The following is a 22,404-nucleotide window of genomic DNA, read 5'->3' on the forward strand; positions in this document are numbered from 1 at the left end:
AAGCTGAATTTTTCATTTTTCATATAATAAACTATTCGAGTAAACACTGAATGCACCTGCAGTCACAGTGTGGGTAAGGAGCACTGGGAGGTGAAAGCTGAAAAACCAAGCTGAATCCTGGGTGCTGCAGCTTTACACTCTGAAAAATGAGGGATTTGGTGTCTTAGCTTAGCTTTGGATGTACAATATAGATCCAACCAACCATTCATGATAGAGGAATCCTGGTTAAATGTCATGGCTTTGCAATCCAGGACATTATATTAGATAATCAGAATCAGCCTTTTCAACTTTAAAAAAAATCTATTTATATTAACATTTGAAATTTAGCCTAAGTGTCCTGCTCACTCTCAATATTATATATGTAGATTATATGCTTATATAGTGAATTGTTACACTTCAAAACAAGAGGAGCAGATTGGGATTAATGTAATTTTATGGAAAGAATACAGAGTGCTCTGCCACAGGTTTTTCACTGAAAAATTATATATGAAAATGGAAATGTTGGTCAAGTTAGCACATCTTCTGAAAGTTCAGTTCTTTGAGTACTAAGTTTAGGTATATGAGAAGGCAAAAATGAGAAAACTGCCATTAAGATAAATGCGTGGAGGAAAGTAAAGCAGAACAAAATGGGGAAAAAAGACACCTAGAGGGAAAGATCTTCAATGGCAATTGGGAAAATCATATCAGTCTAGAGAGAATGTAATATTCAGCTGAAAATCTCACTCTTAACTGGAGGCTGAGAATGGTAGGATATGAGGTCTGAAATACTATGAAATCAGAATAATATCTTTTCTTTCCATGCAAAGGTATTTAACTAAGGTCAGAGCTGAAACTCCCACTGAGCAATGTTGTCAGTAAATACCCCAAATATGAGAACATTAAATAAAAATTCAGAAATTATTTGTATTCTCATCAGAAACCAAACAAGTTATCTATGCTCTAATCAATGGCTTTGACTATTAACTTTGTGTCCTTTCCTATCTTCAAAGTTGAGCTTAGAGATTTGATTGTATTTGGATGTTTCTTGATAAAGTGTCATGCTGTGAATAACTGCAGTTAGATGAACAAGGCCAATGTTGCAAATTGCAAAGTCATATTTAAAAAAAAAAAAAAGATACAAATCCCCTGCTAACATTGGTACCCATCTGACTTCAATCCCTGATACCAGTCCAACAATCAATCACCAGGGGCAGTGGACACCCATAATTAGATTATAAAATCATAACTATAGTCATTTTACGTCTGCTTGCATAATTACATCAGCATGCTAATATCCTTTTAATGGTCTCTAATGATGTAATAAGAAATAATGGAATTTATTTGACAGCTACATAACCATTAACAAAACATATTAAGCATAACTATTACTTCCATAAAGATTCAGGCTGTATCCAAAAGTGACAACTAACATGTTGGATCTTTTTTTCGACATCGAAATACTTCTAATTATGAATTCCCAAAATCTATTCCCACTCATCTGCTTCACAGGGAGAGCAGAGTTTGTGTCAATGCAAACTTGACAACAAATCCGCTACAGAAATGGACTAAATGCTCTGGAAGCCAAGCCTGGTGATATCCTGGGAACTGAAGCCTGTTGGTTAAATTTGGCAGGATTGGGAAAGACAGAAAGTAAAATAAGCTGATTACTATCAGGCACCAGCTAATCAACAGCTAACACAGGGCATCAGGTAGGAATCCATGGCAAAAGCAGTCGTTCACTTACATAGCTCCAAAGCACAGGGAAAAACTAAAAATATAGGAAAGCATGAAAGATATTTGCAAACATAACTAACTAAAGGCAGTAATTTATTAGTGCACCAGTCCCTTTTTCTTTTTTTCTTTTTTAGAGAAAAGGTCAATAAAATCTTAACTGAGAATTTAAAGAACTTTAAAAGGACTCATCACTTGCCCTTCCTGCTCAGCTCTTACACTATTCCTATCTGATGTGATGACTTTGTGTATACTCTCAAATTAACCCCATGATTCTCATTAACAGGTCATTATTCTGAAAGCTTTGCCACGACCAAAAAAATTCAAGTCTACACTGTTACTTTCTATCTATTTGGAATTCTTGGAGGGAAAAGAGAGAATTGAGAATTTTAGACCAAGCAAATTCTCAGGTCAGAGTTAAAGTAGGTTAGTATGACAAATTCCCATCCCTTTTACAAATCCTCTTTCTCCAGGCTTACTGATGGCTTTTTCTACATAATTTCCCCAGTTTTACCAAAAATGAATCTTTAAGAAAAAGAATACTTTTAATTGCCAGTGAAATAAAATACTATAAATCACCCACAATGCCTTAGCCCAAGTAAAAAGCATATTTCCTGAGACATATTCTCACACTTTGATACATCAGTGGTGGCTATGACATGACATCAAGTTTATCCTGAAACTCCTCTCCATGAGGCCACTCAGAAGCTAACCAGAGTACTCAAACTCATACTGTTTTCCATTGATAGTGGTGCAATGGCAAGAAAACAGCAAATCCAAAAAGTGTTAACTGTTTTCTTGGCAAGGTCTTTCTCTCAGACTTCTACTACTGCTTTATCTACCAGTCAGCTCTACATTCCTTTAGTATTTCATGGGTTTAACCTGAGTCAAAGCATTCTTATTCTCTTGAACAAAGAAAATTTATTACGGATGAATTCTTCATTAATTTGAGATCTAGGATAACCTTGCACAGATTTATAGATCTTTTAAAAAGGCAAAGAATGATAAAAACATTGTATGGATAGAAGGAATGCTCAGTCTTGTTTGGAGTTACTGTAATTCATAACACACTTTTAAGGTACTGACCAAACAATTATTTTCAGTACAGCCATGTGGCTGCATATTAATAGATTTAAAATAACCAGCTCATTCTGCACATGAAAAGAAAGGTCCACCATAGCTGGCTATTCCACAAGAGGGATATTTTTCATTAGAGAATAAATCTACAGCCTACCAACTGCAATGTTGTTGTGATTTATAAAATGATAAAAAATAACCAAAAGGCTTTATACGAACAATTAGAAAGGTAGGTGAAAGTGCTCTTGTACTGTAAATGAATGAAGTTAATGAAGCTGAACCCACTGATTCCAGCAGAGAAACTGTTCCATGGGATTTCTCCTTTAAATGTGCAGTAGACTTCATCTGCTGGTGTTCAAAGTCAAGGATGCAAATACTCTTTACAAGAAAGATAATAGAATATCAACTTTTTTTCAATTTAAAAACTGTATTCATAAAAAATGTATTTCATTAAATACAACCAAAAGATATTACTCAAAACAAACAAAATATGGGTGTATTTTCCTTCTCAATAACTAAAGTAAATATGACTGGTATTTTTCAGGTTTCTGAAAATATTTTCTCACCAGTAGTCCATTTCTCCATACATATGCAGTAATAGAAGGGGTAGAATTTTTTTTCAATCAAAGACAAAGACTTCCACTAAAGATGAAACATCACCAGTCTATGATTTAAAACAGAGCATTAAACAATGAATTCTATTCTGTAAATGAAGATTAAACAGTAAGTGATGGCAGCACAGGTGAGGCTGAGAGAGATGCTAACCCAACTCATGGGCCAAGGCAAGTAGCCCCAAACCTTCTGAAACAGAGGCAGGAGTTGGATGCTACCCAGACATCATTAATTTTCTGTGTGCCCAGACATGACTTCTTTCCAGCAAGCTGTCAAAACCCTCCCACAGCTGACCCTTCTTTTCAACTACTTTTATATCAAACTGTTCTGTTTTTTAAAAAGAGGATGAAGTTTGGTGAAGTAGATGTTTCTTCCAAAATGCCTTCAGAAAATCCTCACTCTAAAACTCTTCACTGGACATGGCAGCTCATAACCTCCTGGTTCATGAGATTAACATGCAGAGCATTCACCAGGATGAATCACAGGAGGAAAACCAGTGCTCAGCACAGCTGAACTCCCTGTGACTTGTTAAATAAGTAGCTGACCAAGAAGCATGACCCAGTGTGCCATGTGCCAGACTGAAAGCCAGGCACCCAAATTCTTATCCATCTCTGATGTCATTTTTCCCGCTGGCAATGCTGGCTATAATGACCCTTCAGAAGACTTTCCTTACCTAGAAACTGTTAAATAAGGTTGGTAATATTTTTATAGCACTTAGGACAGATGTTACTTTTCCCTGTGGAAGCAGAAAAAAATTAAATTCTTCATAATTTTCTTAAAATAATTTGTACCCGTGTGTAGGGATTATTACAAAGATCATCACAATATTCTTTTTTGCCTCTTTCCCACTCTCCTTAATTTTGACATTAAAGAGCAGATATTTCCTTGTAAGACAAACTATTCAAAAATAATGAGACGTGCAATAAAACAAAAAAAGGGAAAATCCCATGTACATACTTGACATCATCGAAGACACTCATCTGCAGCTTCAGGAGATCTGCCACTTCCTTTATTAACTCCAAGCCCTTTTCCACACTCAGGGGGCTGTTGAAAGGGAGCAAGAAAACAGAGCATTAAAAAAATGGAACTCATCAATACTTGAGAGGCTAAAGGTCCCAAAAGAGTTATCACCTTGGCCTCTTTGAGTCTGAAAGCCACCACTAACTGTATTCCTGTCACATAGTGATCGTGATATCAAGGGAATTGGGATCAGGTGCTTCTTCAGGCATGATGAATCACCTGAATTTTCCAGCAATAAGACAAACAATAAGGTGCAAATGGAATTGTTAGGAAGTGTAATGGGCCCATGATGCAGCAACCAGTTTATCTCAGTCCTCAATAAAAAATGTAATAAAGTAAAAGGACAGAAAGAAAGAAAAGGATTGACGAGACAAGGAGGGAAACAAACAATGAAAGTCAAATTGCAGGCTCGGTATCAAATGGACAAGTGAAAAGCATATTTTTAAATTCATTAGATTTTAAAATGAATCTTTGCCCAGTGAAAGGATACAAAATTATTAAGGATTTGAAAGTAAACAATGGAGCAAAGCACACAGTCCAGAGGACACTGATTCAATACATAGGATTTAGCTTGCTGTGTGCATACACTGCTGACAGAACCCCCTTTAAATCTTTTTAACCTTTGTCAATGCCACATTTACATTTTTTAATTTAGAAAACAGGTTGCAATCAAGCCTAACACAAGAAGACTTCTATTATTTTAAAAAGGACCTAAATAGATGCAAAATTTGTATTTGCAAAAATTTCAGGTTATTAGAGTTGATACAACTCTAAAGATGCATTAAGAACATTCCATCCCTAATATACAGATCATACCTTGCTTAGTTGTTGTTCAGTACTATGGAACCAAATAAAAAAGTAGCAAGAAAGTAAAACACAAAAATGATATAAGTGTCCAGTGAAAACAACAGAGACAGCATTCTCTGTCTAAATTGTGATCTTAGATTTATTCCAAAAATTTTTAAAGCCCCCAAACCCATAAAATTATACTGTACAAGCTTATCTAACTTATGTCACAGTAAAGCAGAAACAACTTTGCTGAGATTAACCCAGGGGAAAAAAGGCTCTGTATTTTTTCCTTCAAGTATTTATAAGTAGGAAAAGAAGGTGTCAAAAAAAGCATGTCATATTAGACACAATCTTTTCAACTGGACTAAGGGGGGAAAAAAGATTTTTTTCAAAGCTATTTTCAAAGGTCATTATTTCTGCCTCACAGTTAAAGTTTTTAAATCTAATTTTGCATCACGGTAATCATTGCCACCATTTTATTTATTGTCTGCAATGAACACTGAGGGTTTGGGGTTTTGTTTTCAGTCTTTTTTTTTTTTTCTCACACTGGGTTCTACATGCACTGCCCTAAGGGCACCTCTATTTAAATAATGGGATATCTCATGTGGATCTTGGTTAGGATGAAATTGCTCAGCCTCCCTTCATGCTACTAGCCCAAAATGCTCTGGAGACCTCCTGTCACACAACCAGAGGTAGCCCCTCAAGGCACCAGATAAATATAGAGTTTTTCTAGATGTCTAAGACAGAAATGTTCTTGTGTGAAAGTAACAAAAGAATCTGATTGATTGTGCAAGGAAAAAAAATGTACTATAGATTATTCATAAAACCCTTATATTTCAAGGACTGACAGTGGATAGAAACGTGATTTTTCCCACCACAATGAAAGCAGATTGTCATAGTTACTCTGGGGTTTATGTGTTAATTAAATCTTTTCTCCCAAAGATACTGACTGAAATTTTACGGGAATGATTGGTGTCAGCAAGTGGGCTTTTACTGTAATGGCAAGTCTGATTCAGGCAAAGGCTGCTGTGTACAGTGGTGCTGCTTTTTTACCAAGGGAACCTCACTTGTAAAGCTCAAACTCCTACTCCTGGCTTACCTCTCCCTCCTCCCCTGAAAAAGCATTCCCCAGCTTCAACAACAAGATATGCTGGAACAAGCCAATGCAGCAGCAGTAAATGGGGGATGTAATCAGAGCATTTGAATGCTACCAACCAGCAATAAAGCTGGAGGGAAAATGGGAGAGAAAATGGTGCAGGAAGGCCATTCTTTTGCAAGCTTGAGCATCCAAGAGTAGTCTTAGTAACTCTTGTGCAATATCAAACTCAAACACGAAAGTTCACAGACTCAGAGGCAGTTTGACAGGCTAAGAAATTGTCATCCATAATAGCACAGGAAAGCTGCACGACCAATATTCTTTGGTACCAGTACTATTAATGGTCCCACAGTCATATTTGAGGATTCTCATTAAGAATGATTACAATCACAATATTTTCTAATGCAATTTTTCCAACTTCTCAACAGTGATACAATCTAGTACTGTTTATTACACTTCCATGACAGCTGTGTTGTAGGAGAGCATAATGTTCAAAACCTCTCTCTAAAAATGCCAGGCCATGATTTTCCACACTCAATTAATGCTTTGCTTTTGTTCAGTGGTTCATTTTGCTCAGTGTTGCATGGTTTGCACAGTGATTGCCTTTAACTTTGTTTACATGGAGAGAATCACACCATTTCCCCCAGCACAGTGCTAAGCAAACTGACCTACCTTGCAGCAGCACCATTCACCCACATCACCCATCTGATTTCAGGCTTTTACAAGGACAAGGCAGAAGAAAATCTTTCAAACACCACATATTCTCCTGCCCTTGGCTCTCCCACACATCTTCAGTGTAAGGACTCATTACTTGTAGAACAGATGATAATTGTGATCTTTCACATACTAAGCTCAGTTTTCAGCCTGCTTGATTCAGTTTCTGTATTAGGGAGTGGGGTTTTTCTTAGAAATATGTTTCCTCTATTAATTGTGAGGATTCAACAACTATGGAATTAATTCAACAGGGAGTGTTATAAGCCAAGAAAGACAAAAAATAAGTGTTCAGATAAGGAACAAATAGTGAGATATTCCAGACAGAATTTGTAACAGTAGAAAGAAGATTCTTTAGACAACACTGACAACTGAATTTTTCTATCAAGGCCAAAGAGTTGGAGAAAAATTCAGGTCCAACTCATATGCATTTCCTTCCAGGAATCTGTGATAAGGCATTTCAGTACACCAGAACAGTGAATCCTTAAAAGAGAAATCACAATTTACATAGGCCTCAGAGATACAAAGCATGAGCTGGAAAAAACAAATGCAGCAAAATGTCCTCCCATGGATGCTAATTATGTTTTCCAAGTTCTCCTGAGGCTGGCTAACCCTTCTATGTCCAAGAAAACTAATGCTGTCTGCAGTGCCTTTAACAGCCCTGCTTGGTGGGCACTGGGAATCCCCAGGGCAGTGGTCACAGCACTCTTGGCAGAGTTCAGATGGGTTTGGACAATACTCTTGGGCACATGGTGTGATTTTTGGGGTGTCTTGTGCAGGGGCAGGAGATGGACTTCAGTGATCCTTATGGGTGCCTTCCCACTCAGGGTATTCTGTGATTGTATAATTTGATTTTACCACTACTTTTTTTGATTGCCTTGAGGGTATCTGATCACCTTTGATCTGGATTTTGGCCTTAGGAAGAGTCAACTGCTGGACAACAGAGCACCTTTTTGCAGATGATATAGATGTTGCCAGCTGAGATTTTGAGACAGTGCTTACTTTGGCTTTCCTACCTTTGCTCTCATTCCATTTGCTGCAGATTTCTCTTTTGCACCTTCTTTCAAGATAACTGTAATAATAGCAGCTAAAATAAAATGTGATCCATCTCACTGTTTAAAATAATTCTTTTGAGGTCCTTTTTAGGTTTCCATCTCCAGCTCGTTTGGAAGATGAAAGGAGAATCAGAAAGTATATAAAATTCATGTATAATGAACTTCTTTCCATTGCTTTATCTTCTAATGCCATCTCTATCTGTGAGTGCTACCCTAACTGTTATTTTTTCAGTTGGCAGATTCAGACCCTACTGAACTCTGTCTCTCTCAGATGCCAATCTCTATCTCATATTATTGGTAGAATATACTTCAACACACTAATGACAGTGAACAAATAAAAGGAGAATAAAATGTAAATATTTCCTTTGGGGTTTATAAAGATAGATAGATACAGTTTTAAAGTCTTTCAGAGTGTCATCTGCAAAATATTTCACTACTGCTTTTGTTTGATGTGACTTTTCAGGACATGGTTCTTGCACTATTATACCTCCTGGAGAATATGGCTTATATCTCTGCTAAAAATAGCCAATATTATATGGTGGTACTACATTATCCCTTCAGATGAAATGACTCCCCAGCTCAATACAAGACTCTGATGTCATGATTTAACATTATGACATAACCATGAAAACTTCTGTATCTAGTTTAATCATGTAAAAAAAAACCAAAAAAATCAGATTCAGATCTATTTGGTTGACCAAAAATAATCCTGAGCCAATCAGCTCCCTGTAACTTCATCAGGAGCTTAGTCTAACACAAACTAACCCCGCCCAAAACAAACTAAGAAAAAAAAAAAACCCACCCCAGGATCTAGGCTATAAAGCTGTTTTATTTAGAGATTAATCTGAAATGAAAGCACAGGAATAAATATCTCTTAAGTTTAATGTGAGCTGCTGAGCACTTCTGAAAATTAGTGCAATCCATTTAAATGCTCGGGAGTGGACTTGGAAGCCCAAATTTATGTAATTGTCAAAGTGTTTCCACAAAGTGTACTGGACACCGAATACAAGAAAATTAGATTGTCTGGTGAAAATAAGATTTTATCTTCCAATGTCTAGGTCCCTCCTAGTGAGGAAGCTGAAAACAGAAATATTTTAAGGAACAATCCACTTGCAGAGGTAATTTAAATAATAGAACACTGAATGATAATCTTCCTCTGCTATTGACTATTAAGATTTAACTTTTCAATTTATAAGAAAAATGCAGTGATGAGAAGTAATTTCTAAAATCTGCTCCCAGAAAGTTGGCACAACTTAGAACAATCCTATGAAGTGAATTTCTCCTTAGTTCCTGCTACAAAATGTGCAGTAAGGCTAGCCATTTTTTTTTAATCCATCTTCAGTGGTTTTATACATAAGTGAGAGAATATCTGTAGCAGAGCAAATTATTAATGAGGAACAGCATGTGTCTTCATCTGGGAGAGGTCTATGAAGTTACCCTGGTCAAGACATGTTGCTGACCCTCAATTCCCCTGTCTGTAAAATGAAACAATTACACCAACTTTCCTTGTCAGGTGCCTGGTATTGCTATATAAAAGACTGTTAGTATTTGACTTGCACCCATTCTGGATCTAGGAATAGAAAGAGCAGCACTATTGGCTATATGTATCACTCCCTACCAAATAAAGAGGAGATGCTCTAGTAGCAAATACTGTTCAACCTGAAAATTAACTTAAAAACTTCGTTCATTCCCCTACCTAAAATTTTGTTCCAAACTTTCTCAGCAGAGGGGCTCTGGTTTTGGAGCACATCCTGCTGATTTTAGAGTATATGTGGAGCATGCTGATCCAAGTGAAGTTAACTTCTGCCTCACTGGTGAGTTAGGAGTCTTGCTAAAGCCTGCTGTGGGCAAATAGAGTATGAGGCAAGAATGTTATGGACCAGAGTTGCTTCAGAAATGGCCAGTTAGCCCACTTCAACAGAAGAGCAGTTCTGAATACTGGATGCTGATCTCAAGCCCAGCTCAGCTTCATACTACAGCCATCTGAACAACGTTACAAATGGATTCCACGTTTTCAAGAAATTCCCAGGATAAACTACAAATCTGATGAGTGAGAACAAACATTTTGAATAATGGCCTATTTTTGACCTGGACCTTATGATTTATGCATTCAGGGCTCAAAGTTTCCACTTCTGGTTAAAGAACAAAAAGGAAACATGTAAATGAAGGCACAGGAGGAGTTCTGTGGGGACCAACACTGGCAGCGTGGCCAGCTCTGCATGCTGAGCTAAATGGAGCTCAAACTCTAATCTGAGCCAGTGGGCAATGTCAAAGGGAACAAGAGGAAAAACAGAAGTAAATAATGATGAAAACTATATGTTCTGTATTTCCCAACATGCCTGTCAAAACAATCCCATAAATTGAACCGTTTTGGTAGCGAGAAATCTGACGCGGTTACACAGATGGCTCGATTGCTGGCGTTTGCCAAGCCTGCTCTCAGCCCAAGGAGAGCAATGTGTAGCTCAATGTTATGCTGAGGTTATGTCAGTCTCACAAGCAGTTGCTCTCACTTGCTCTTCCTCCTCCCAATTGCCAAGTGCCTTTGGAAACCCACTTACTGAACTCTGAAATGCTCCCTTAGCGCCGTCATTCAAATTATGTATTGTCTTTACCAGACTGTACCTAGTGCCCTTCCAATACTCTGTTTAGCAATTGTAATGCAGCACTATAATGGACATCCAGTCAGCCCTGTCAGATTAGTTCAATTGAATCATTTTCTGCAAAAATGAAGAATAATATACAGTACAGAAATGGGCCTGACATTGGGAATTGCCATCTTTAAACCTAAATGTCAGTCTAATCCCCAGTAAAATCTTAAGTAAGGTAGGGTTCAATACACCTAAAATTTGCTTAAATCAGAGCTCAGGCAATGAAGGCCAGTTTGCCCATTTTCAAGAGTGATGAGCACCACAATAAAACTGCAAGGCATTTCTCTGCAGACTGAAAGTTGCCTGAATGCTTAACTACAGTCCTCCCAGCAGTATCAGTAAGTGTATTTTCTGGGGAGGTTAATGCCACTCACTTCAACCTCTTTTGATGTCCAAACTCAAGTGTAGTGGCATCTCCACTCCATTTGTCTCCCCTGGAGAATGTTCAGAAGTTTGGCTACACTTGAGCTTAGCTTGAATAGTATTTAAAACACATCTAAACCAGAGAATGAAGCAGAGCTTGAACCCAACATCTAGGACTTTTGGGGAGGAGAGATTTCATTTAGACTAATGTTCACTTTAAAACCACTTTCAGTATTTACTAAGGTAAAATACACAGATGATTAAAAGCTAAGTTTGGACCAGCAGCCTTCCCTACACCCAAGTGCTGCAAGTTAAGAGTCAGTTTCTCTTCTGGGCATTATTTATCTTTCTCTGTTGCTAATTTTAGGCCTGAAGATGAACCACTGGGCTATCAAGAGGATGATGGACAATGTTATCTCTCATGTCTGGTACAGAGAGCATTCCTTTAGGATGTGGGAGTTAAAACTGCTCAGACCAACTTCAGCAAGGTCTCTTCCACCTCCTGCTTCACTTTCCACTCCCTACAGTAATAAGCAGAAGAAAGACAGAAGATCCTAGACACAGTGCCTGTCAGCAGAGCAGCACTATTCACACTGGATCCCCGAATATGCTACTGGTTTGGCACATCTCTGTGAAACAGGAGATTCTTTGCATCTGGGCTGTCTTCTGGAGTCTTCAAAGGCCCCTTCTAATCAGTGGAGGAAAGAAGGTGTCTAACCTCCCTGTGTGGGATGTCTGCACCTGTCTCTCAAGGAGCTCAGTGATGTGAAATGAAGTGGATGACATCCTTGGGGGATATATGCAGCATCCAGCAGTTTGGTACCTAAATGAGGCACTCTGGCTTTCACTCTGAATTCTGAAATAACCACATTTCAGCTTTACACCTAGAAATGTGCCTTAAAGGGAAAAGATATTAAACACATGGGTAACAAGACACATATCCAAAGCTCTTGAAAACAGAAGCTGAATGGATGAAACCTGTTGAAGAATTTAATTTCAGTAATCAACTTTTATTAAACACTGTGAGCTACACACAGATTATGCCCTGCAGGCCTAAGTGTTGGGTTAGAAATGTAAGATTCTTTCTCATTTCTCATCTGTGGATTCTTTATCCCACAGATTCACATTAGCAAAAAAAAAAGTCTACCAGAAGATCTGCCTGGATGGGCTCACCAAAGATCCATGGCTTCTTGTGGTGGTACTTTAGGAGCTAATCTGAGTTTTGATCTGAAAAACATAATTTTGTTGGTCCTGCCTACAACTCTATTTATTCCAAATGTTTATATTGAAGATTTTTCAACACTCATTCTCTTAGTGGACACAAATAGGAACCTCTTTCACACTGAAGATTTTTTTTTTAGTACAGATCTGAGAACTGAGATTCATTTTTTTCCCTCTAGTCTCTTTAAACACTGAATTTTAAGAAAGATGAATTCCATAGTTTAAAATAATTATTTAAGGAAGTTCCACCTGGCCATTTGTCAGTAATATCTTTGTTTTGATTGACATCAAATCAGCTTCCTGTCACTGACAGAGCAACAGTCTATAACAGTATCACTTTCTTAATATGCACCAGTCTCCTTAGTACTGAAGATAAAAAGCTAAACCTAAAAAAAGAAAAATCAAAGTTCAGAAATATGAGTCTGGAATACCATATGGAATGCCTTAGAGAGTCAAATAAGGAGTCTGTCTTTAGGATTAATAATGCTGAGGACTAGTTTTCTCTGGCTGCTAACACCATTTGGCAGCAGTATGGACATTGACTGGTGCAGGCAAAATCCCTGCTGGTGGGAAGCTGGGAGGAGCAGCCTGGCCAGCTCCAGCCAAGCTGCCATCCTCCCTCCATGCCTGGAAAAGAGCAGCTATGTCTGTCACGGGGCTCAGGCTGAGTGACAAGACTGAGGTGTGTGCAGGTATTTCAGAGCTTCTGCAAAATGACTTACAGATGTGCTAGGAACTGTCTATTTGCTTATTACTTGCTCTAGTGAATACAAAATATTAAATCCAGCAGAGGGGGACTGTTGGAACAGGTGAGGGCAGCTTCAGCATTTTTAACCTTCATGGGCCAGGGTCAGGCTTGATTTCTTTCCCATCCTATCTCCTCTCTCAGTGCACTGCTTGGCAAGGAGAAGCGGAGGAGCTGGAATGCCAGGATTTGGGCACTGCCTCTCCATGGGCAAGGGGTGGCTTGGCCTGCTGAACGCAGTCAGGAGAAAAGGATAAAGAGCAGGAAAGCAATTTCCAGTTCCTGCAGCTGGGATCAAGGAGTGAGAAGAGCAATGCTGAAGGAAGCACATTGCCAGCAGTACTGACTAACCCCAAACCCTGAGCCAGTTCACAGCAGCAGCCACCTGCACTAGACTGGAGGTTATGTTAGACCACTTTGGACATGCTACTGCCTGATTTTCTAGAACTAGCACCAAATATAGGATGGCCCAAAGATAAGTGCTAAGAAATAATGTCCAAGATAATTCTGGAAAAATCCTGAAGGAGGGCAAGAGAAGTGGCCAGCTAGGATCTGCCTCTGTAAGGACCACCTAAGGATCCATCTATCCTGGGAAATACAATGCTTTGACAAACAAAAAACATTAGTTCTTTAATTTTCTTTCTTTTTTTTTTTTTTTTTGGCTCAGGCACTGTTGTGTTTACACCACTAATAATCAAGAAAGGAAGATGAAAACACATTAAAAGAGTTATTTGGTAAGAGTACTCAAAAAACAGTATTTCCTCAATTCCCTGAGGGAAAACGTAAAAAGTGAAGGGGTGTCTATGAAATCCCCATTATTCAGGCACTTGCCCACAGCACAGACAAAAAGTAGCAAAACACACATGTTTTATCCCAGGAGTACTAGGAACACCAGAACCAAATAAATGAGAATATTATAGATGAAAAAACAGTTTAACTGATTCATTCTCTAACTCCAGAGGTCAGGAATGGTGCCATGTTATCCTTACACGAACCTCATGAAACACATGACCCTTGTGTTTAATAATAATATCAGCCAAGCACTTTCCATGTGCCACATGTGCACTGTAGGCCAAGGACAGACAGACATCAGAAGTGAGTTCCTCTTGCCTTATACCCTGCAGCAGGAGCATTCCTTCTGAAAATAAATAAGACTGTGGTATAATTCTACAAACAATTAGTTCATGTGATTATGTATATGCTTAACACTTAGAAAAATCTCTCTTTTAAAAAAAAATCTCCATTTGAACTCAACCTGAGTGATATGTATTACACTAGTTTGTGTTTTAAAAATGTATGGTTGGGAAACAGGCTGCTGCCTTCAGGATTTGCATGCTTTCTTTTAAATTTTCAAGCCTGAAAATATGTGCCACCATACCAAGGGCAGGATTCCTGTATATAGATATAGCAAATCTTTTCCTCAAATTTTCCCCAGCCTGAGAGCAAAGACTATGAGGAGTTTAAAGAATACCTTTTCTCTTTTTTTTTCCCCCAAAAAGTACTATTTTTGTTAATGTCTATTATTCTGTCACACTTATTCCATCTGAATTTCATCTACCATTGTACTCCTTAATCCCTCAATGTATTTAAATCCATCTGGAATTTTTCTAAATCCTCCATAGTTCTTCCTAACAGAGACAATTTGCCGATGGGGTACCACTAATCTCTCTACACGCTGAGGAGCAGCAGTTCATGACAAATCTTTCCCTCCTATCTCATAACCAGCTCTTAATCCTCAGTGACACCCTGCCCCTTGCTCTGTGACTCACTCTCCTTAAAGTCAGTATGAAGAGCATCCCATTTATCTCCTGTTGATTTGAAGGGTAGGTACAACTTGTGGTTTTGCTGCGACAGCAGCTTTTCTCCCAGGAGAGTGGGATGTATCTCCACAGAAGGTGCTGCAGACCTGAGGGTCTTCCATGTGTGCTGCTGCCACAAAGGAGAAGAGAGGGTCCCTGGCACTGCCTCCTGGAGGCCCAGGCTCAGTGGCCCTCGGATATCAACAGACAGGACTTAAAATGTGTAGCTTAAAGTAGTAGTTTATCCTTGATGCAGTCTCAGAGTGAGTGATCACAGCACTTGTCCATCTCAGAGAAGCTGTAAACAACACTAGGAAAACCTTTATTTTAAGGAAACAGTTTAATTCTTTTGGATTACTCTATTTTTTTTTTCTGCTTAGATTAGTTAATATTTCAACAAGCAGCATAATGGAAAACTCAGCTAGTGATGCATGAGATCGATGTGAAGTTCTTTGTGTGCAAATTTCAGTAGTAACTGAGCTAAGGGAGAGCTGCTGATGCTACTGCAATAAACAGATACAGCTTTTCCAAGGTTCCACCAGAGATCTTCACTCCCCCTTCCCACTGACTCCTGTCTCCTGGAAATTGGCTTCATGGCACTTTTTAGCACACCAATACCACTGTTCTCTGATGTGGTGATGATAAATGTCATTCACCAAGCCTGGCTCATGTAGCCACTACTGCCAACATCTGAGCCACATGGCCCACAATCCAAAGGAAAGATGTCTGATGTGCCTGAGGAGGGAATAAATGGAGAAGTTGTCATCTCCCCCTGCCCCATGGATGGAGTGAGTGCTTCTGCCACCTCAGGTGGCACACAGCCTGTCAGAGGAGACACAGCAGCACTGTGACATTACTCTGCCATTCTCATCAGGTTGGCAAACACCAAAATAAGGCTACTGAATGCAGCATTCTCCAACTCCTCTTTTTCCAGACACAAAGGAAGTCTCAGTTATCACAAGAACAATGTATATTATCCATACTATGGAGAAGAAACTGAGACTTTAGAGGTCGAAGAGGAGGTAAGTGCTATGGCAAGGGCCACTGGAAACATTTTTAATACCAGAGGAATTTATAGTGTTGCCATTAAATTCTTTCTGAGCTTACCAAGCCAAAAAAAAAAATTATCAAACCTAAAAAAATAATACAATTTCCCTATTTATTTCTCTTCTCTGGAAGTGCCCTGAGAGTAACTCATCTGATAATCTATAATGAAAGTCCTGGGCACTGATCCTTCAAGTCCATGGTGTTAGACCAGCCTGCCTTGTCTGCCTGAGTTTGAGTCTTTTGTCCTTTCTTCAGTGTAGCTTCATACATCTTGAAGCTCACATCTTCAGTATACACTTTGAGAAGGAATGTATTTCATGGATTTATTTTGGTTTGAACATGGCCTGTGTCTTCAATTAAGTTAAATAATCATTAATTTTGTAAATGGTTCACATTTATCCAGAATTCATGAAAGCAGCCAAATAATTTTCGAGCACAGAGCCATTCACCGGATTGTTTGAGAGCTGCCTGACTTCACAGCACTGTTATCATAATCATTTTAAGGACACTGCAATTTTATTGCATTGGGCTGCACTTTCATTTTTCCATGCTTGTTTCCTCAAAGGCTTTATTAGCCATAAAACCTTTTTAAGCTTACTTCTGTTTTGACAGCTCAGCAAATTCCCACTTTCCGTAATTTTTCCCTCTTTTCCCACCACCAGTAAGTGTGAATTTAAACCTCTTAATGCAGAGAGATTCAAGTCCAGAGCAATTTGTAACACAAATGACACTTGCTAAAAATCAATGGCAGTGGCCAGGCTATGAAGGTCAGAGGAGATAACAGCATCCTGGAAAGAGGAGAGTGAGAGAGAAGTTGAGAAGGATCAACTCTCTGGAGTTATAATCAGAGAGTGACACTGTGCCAGCCTTTACTTGCATTACTTCAAACATCCAGTACCTCCAGCTGTGTTAATAGTAACAAATTCATACAGATGCTTTGTCGCCTGCAGAAGCACAGAAATAATGGCAATAATCTGTGCCATGATTGTGTTGCCCTCCCTTCTGAGGCTGAAATGGACCCCACCAAAGTACTCCCTAATGTGTTTTAAGCTGAATGCTGGAAGCAGCTACAGAGTTCTCTTGTCATGCACCCTGAATCTTTGATGCAAAAAAGCCCTGAAAACACAAACCTGTTCTTTCATATCAAATTACTTCTTCATAGAAGTAATTAATAAATTGTATTCAGGACAAATGATGATACACATTTGAATGCACTTCTGACTTTTCATTCTTTCAATTCTTTCATATCTTCCACCTTCCTTTAAGGCAGTATAAAGCCCAGACCAATTTATGATGCAAACTGACAAAGAATACCCAACAATATAGTGTTTAAAGGAGGGAGTTGAAGAAACAGAAATAATAGTTGATAAAGACCTCCCCTATGAAGACAGGCTGAGGCAGTTGGGATTGTTCAGCCTGGAGAAGATTGTGTGGATACCTCAAAGCAGCCTTCCAGAGTCTGAAGGGGTCTACAGGGAACTCAGAAAGGGGTTTCCCATCAGGAACTGCAGTGACAGGACAAGTGGGAATGGCTTCAAACTGAAAGAGAGTAGGTTTAAATTAGATGTTAGGAGAAAATTCTTTACAGTTAGGGTGCTGAGACACTGGCACAGGTTGCCCAGAGAAGCCCTGTTCAAATTTATTCAGAGTGTACTGAATGAGACCTCACTGATTTTCTACTTACAAAATGACTTCATTCTAATTTTTAGTGGTCAAGCATTTATATTTTGTACACATGTGAGCTAAGAAATTAAAAGAAAAAAACAGGCATGAAAATGAAATTATGGCATTTTTTTATATCTAAGCTTTTCAGGATTGGGCAGAAGAGCATCGATGAAAAATTACTGTCAGATAATAGACTGCATTATGATTCAGTATGCTGCACTCCCAGGAATCCTGATCTTTGGCTTTCTTGTTCTCATTTCAAAAGTTTAAAATTCATTACTGTTTCATAATGACCTGAATGGTAATTACCCAAAAAGCACTGTGATATCCTAGAAGAACTGACCATATGGTACTGTGAGATATTGCAACATCTCAGGGTTTTAACGACTCCCACTGTTTATAAAAACAAATCACAGCCCCCAGCCCCATCCTCACTTTGGGCATATGGAATGTGCAGCTCTACAGCCTGGAGTCAGCAGAGTGACCTGGACCTGATCAAAGATGCAGATCTGGTCCCAAAAGAAGGAAGAGGATAATATCTGGGAAAGCAAAGCCATTTGAGGAGGGAAAGATGGACACTGGGAAGGACTCTTCTCTTCTAAAGTGATCTACATCAGCAGGTGAGAATCATGTTCTGTCACAATATATTTCAACAGATTTTGAAAGCACAAAAGCTAAGGGCAACTGAAGTAGAACAGATTATCATATTAACTCTGCACATATAACAGATAATAAAAATATACAAAGCTGAACACTTGCATCAAAAAAAGTCAGTATTTATTGCTCTCTGTGACAAAGCCACATTAACTGCTGCTTTTCTGTTATTTTCTTGGGGATGAATAGGAAGCATGAAGTATCACTTTCCCATGGGAATATATAATATCAAAATTGAGGCAGTGAGGCAGTAATATGGGGGATATGATCTCTGTCACTTTCTAAGTATCACAAGAAAACTGGAGAATTATAGATGGAAAGAGTATTTTATGTCTGGAAAACACTAGGGATCATGAATAATTATGTGTGAAGAGCTGGCAACAGAAAATTCTAGAATTATGTCTCTCTACAAGTTCTGGTGCTGAGGCACAAAGACCAAATAGTGTCTACTGGATAATTTCACAGGAAAGGATTTCCCATGTGTGTTACTCAGATAGGGGGTCAAGTTACGTTGTCAGAAGCAAAACCTTTGGCTTTGAAATCAGTGATGGACATTTATGGAACTTATTTATACAAGAGAAGTGAAAAACGGAGAGAGAAAAATTCAACATTTAACTTTTTTTTTAATGTCAGCAATGCTGTCCTTTGGTGGTTTTTGCAGACTTCAATAGCAACAGATTTTCTGGTTTATGTTTGTTTATAATTTCTTTTCGTTTTCAAAACTAGTTGTAGATATTAAGTGAAGAATATGCACAAATCTCTTTCCCTTGATAAAGTGCACTTGTAGGTAGAATAAGGATTTCAAAAAGGACAGTGAGACATACAGAGAAAGTCAAATCAGTGTTTCTTTTTGAATATACATATTAAAAGACAAGAAAATTCTGTTATTATTTTCTAAAAAGAGCTGAAAAGCCTCATGGAATATAAAAGCTCAGCTTCCAAGAAACATCAAGATCTTCTAGTAACTAAGAACAATAAAACAGATCAGCCCTGTTCCATTGCTGTAGATATTATGATTCATTTTTCCTATTTATTTTAAATTTAATTTTTAAATGCAATTAAAATGTTTCCACCTGGTAGGGGAAAAAATAATGAAGATCATAAAAATACAATTCTTTAATGACCTGCCTAGGAAAACAGAAAACTTGAGGAATAAACCAAGACTTCTGTACAACCCAGCTTCAGGGTCCTAACCTGAGTGCCATCCTGAGGAAAGTAATCATTATATGCAAAGCAGTATCATTTATCACATTTGTAAAGGTGGAGAAATAATATCAAGCTTTTGCAATTAACCCAACCCTTCAGCACGTTAAATGGGTCAGACTAATCATATTCCACAGCAATTTTACACTATGAACACAAGATCCATTTTTTCCCAGCACCTGAGCAGAACACCAGCTACCTCCAGTGCAATGCAGAGACTTTCATGTAGGATCCAGCTTGGTTAGCATGTTGTGAACACATTTACAGCCTAGACACTTTTACACAGACAGTCTGGACTTGAGAGCTACCATATGACAAAACATGAACTATCTGGGAAATGTCTAATACAGCAATGCCAGAAGTTGGCTCACAAGCTAAGAGAGCTGCCATGAGCTGTCTATGATCTAATCTTTATATGAAAAACGTCTAGCAGAAGCTTTCCCATAAATCACACAACAGGACAGCTTGCTCTGCATTAGGTGTCCAAGCATGGCTTCAGACAAGCATGGCTTGATTTTGAAGCTTGAAAGACTGTGATAAGCAGTGAAGAGAGATGAACTTTCAAACTAGGATTTTTCTTAAAGCATTTAAGTCTAGCTACTCAATCTTATATTTGAGAAATTGCACGCCAGCTTGGCTATTTAAACTGCTGAGCATGCAGCAGCTTACATTTAGATTTACTGGAGGTGGTAAGAACTACATGTTCTGGAAAGTCAGGCTTTGGGTTTCCTCATGAGACACTCAGGAGACTAAACACTGTGTAAATGTTTTGATTGTGGGATCTAGGCCTTCATTTTAGAGCAAATACTGCCAAAAAAATAGGAGCATTGGCATGCTTTTAAACACAAAAAAAACTTTCTCAAATTTGAAGGACTAGAATTTCAGAAAATAGAAAGAGTCTAAAGGCAAAACTTCTCTGATTTGAGAGCTCACACTGATGTATCCAAACTCTAACGGAGAGCTATTTTTTAACTATCGCAAAAGTGGAATACAAATGAAAATAACATCCCGTAGATTACTTTTTAAAAATAAAATTGCTTTAGAATTTCAGAGTTAAAATTAATAAAACAGTTCAAAGCAACTACACTGAGAAAGAAAAAAATCTTACACAAATACTCCAGTGGAAGAACAGCAATTTTTTTTCTAAAGAGAAGAGAGTAAACAAAATAAATCACCAATTTGATTGGTTTTTCAGAATAATAAAGTGCTGAAGCAGCACAGTGGAGGATTTGCTGGACAATTTTCTACACTGAAACTGTCAATTCATTCCAAAGCTTAGCACTGATGGATAATATGGATTGGTATGGATTGCAGTGCTGCAACCATCTGAAAGGTCACTTGACAAACACAGCAGGAGTGACCTATTGTTCTTGCCATTGACAATCAGACTGCCATTTTGACAAGTCTTTAAAGTATCACAAATCTTTCCTTCAAGTATTGGATGGAAATGTTTATCTTTGATTTGTAGCACAATTAAATGCTGGCATCTTAGCATTTCATGGAGTTCACTGCAGCAGTGTTAATATCTCCTTGGATCATTCTTGCAAAACCTCAGGAGCTAACAGGGAGCTGCTCTCCCCTGACATGTCAGCTATAGCACCAAGTAGAAGCACAGAATTATTTGGGTTGGAAAAGATTTCAAAGATCATTGAGTCTGACCATTAACCAGCACTGCTGAGTCCACCACTAAATTGTGACACAGGTACACACCTTTGGAATACTTCCAGGGATGGTGACTTCCCAGGGCAGCCTGTTTCAAAGCTTGGCAACCCTTTCCATGAAGTTTTTCCTGACGCGCAATTTGAACATCCCCTGGTGCAAGTTTGGGTTTTTCCCCCTGCAGAGCCTTCCTGCCCTCCAGCAGACCAACATTCCCTTCTAACCTGGCTTCCAGTTGAGAAATGACTGAGGTCACACTCAATCCCCTCATCCAGATTATCAATAAAGATATTAAGCAGAGCTGGCCCCAGCACTGAGCCCTGTGGCACACACTTGTGACCAGACAGCAGCTGGGTATAACTCCATGCCCCACCAACCTCTGGGCCCAAACACCCAGCCAGTTTTTACCCAGTAAGCAGTGCCCCTGTCCAAGCCATGAGTGAACAGACTGCAGGAGAACACTTTGGGAAATGGTGCCAAAGGCTTTACTGAAGTCTGTATAGACATATCCAGCCTTCCCCTCACCCATTAGGTGGCTCACACTGTCACAGAAGGAGATCAGGTTTCTCAGCAGGACCTGCCTTTCACAAACCCATGTTGGCTGGGCCTGGTCCCCTGATTGTCCTGTACATGCTGTATGTTGGCACTAAAGATGATCAGCTCCATGACCCTCCCAGGTACTGAGATGAGGCTGAATGGCCTGGAGTTCCCCAGATCCTCTTTCAACCCTTCTAGTGGATGGGGTTACATTTGCCAACCTCCAGTCCCTAGGGATTTCCCTGGTTAGCCAGGACTGCTGGTAAATGATGTGAAGTGGCTCTGTGAGCACTTCTGCCAGCTGCCTTGGAGCCCCTGGGTAGATCCATTCCAGCCACAGAGGATTATGTGTGCCTAAGAGATGTGGAAGGTTTGCTGACTGGAAGGTTTCCTCTTGGATTTAGGGGGCTTCATTCTGCTCCCCACTCCTGTCTTCCAGCACAGGGGGCTGGGAACCTGGAGAACAACAGGTCTTACTATTAAATGCAAAGAATGCATGTAGTACCTCAGCCTTTTCCTTATCCTTTGCCCCATGTTTCCATCCACATCCAGTAAAGGATGGAACTTCTTTAGCTATCTAAAAGCATCTTGGCCACAAGTCACTAAAGTTGTAATAATCCAGTGTATAAGAAAAGTACTTTTTGTCTTTCTGGTATTAAAAATGGTACAGAAGCTAAACAAATTATGCTAAATTATATTTGTGTATATGAGCTCCACGAGAAACAGGAATCTGTGGACAAATTACCTTCTTCATCAAATTTCATTGAATAATATCAAAAGAAATAATTCAGGG

General features: G+C 38.9%; 1 protein-coding gene across 3 annotated transcripts in view; it reads right to left on the bottom strand.

The window, feature by feature from the left end:
* Positions 1-22,404, bottom strand: part of PTPRN2 (protein tyrosine phosphatase receptor type N2) — a 634,777-nt gene that overhangs the window by 362,709 nt on the left and 249,664 nt on the right. For all 3 annotated transcript variants that reach the window (XM_085050284.1, XM_085050285.1, XM_085050286.1), the window contains one exon: positions 4,357-4,443. In XM_085050284.1, the coding sequence (XP_084906410.1) occupies positions 4,357-4,443 (87 nt within the window). The remainder of the gene's footprint in view (positions 1-4,356; positions 4,444-22,404) is intronic.

This window comes from Lichenostomus cassidix, chromosome 2 (assembly GCF_008360975.1).
Source record: "Lichenostomus cassidix isolate B80296 chromosome 2, HeHo_3.0, whole genome shotgun sequence".
Classification (NCBI taxonomy): Eukaryota; Metazoa; Chordata; class Aves; order Passeriformes; family Meliphagidae; genus Lichenostomus; species Lichenostomus cassidix.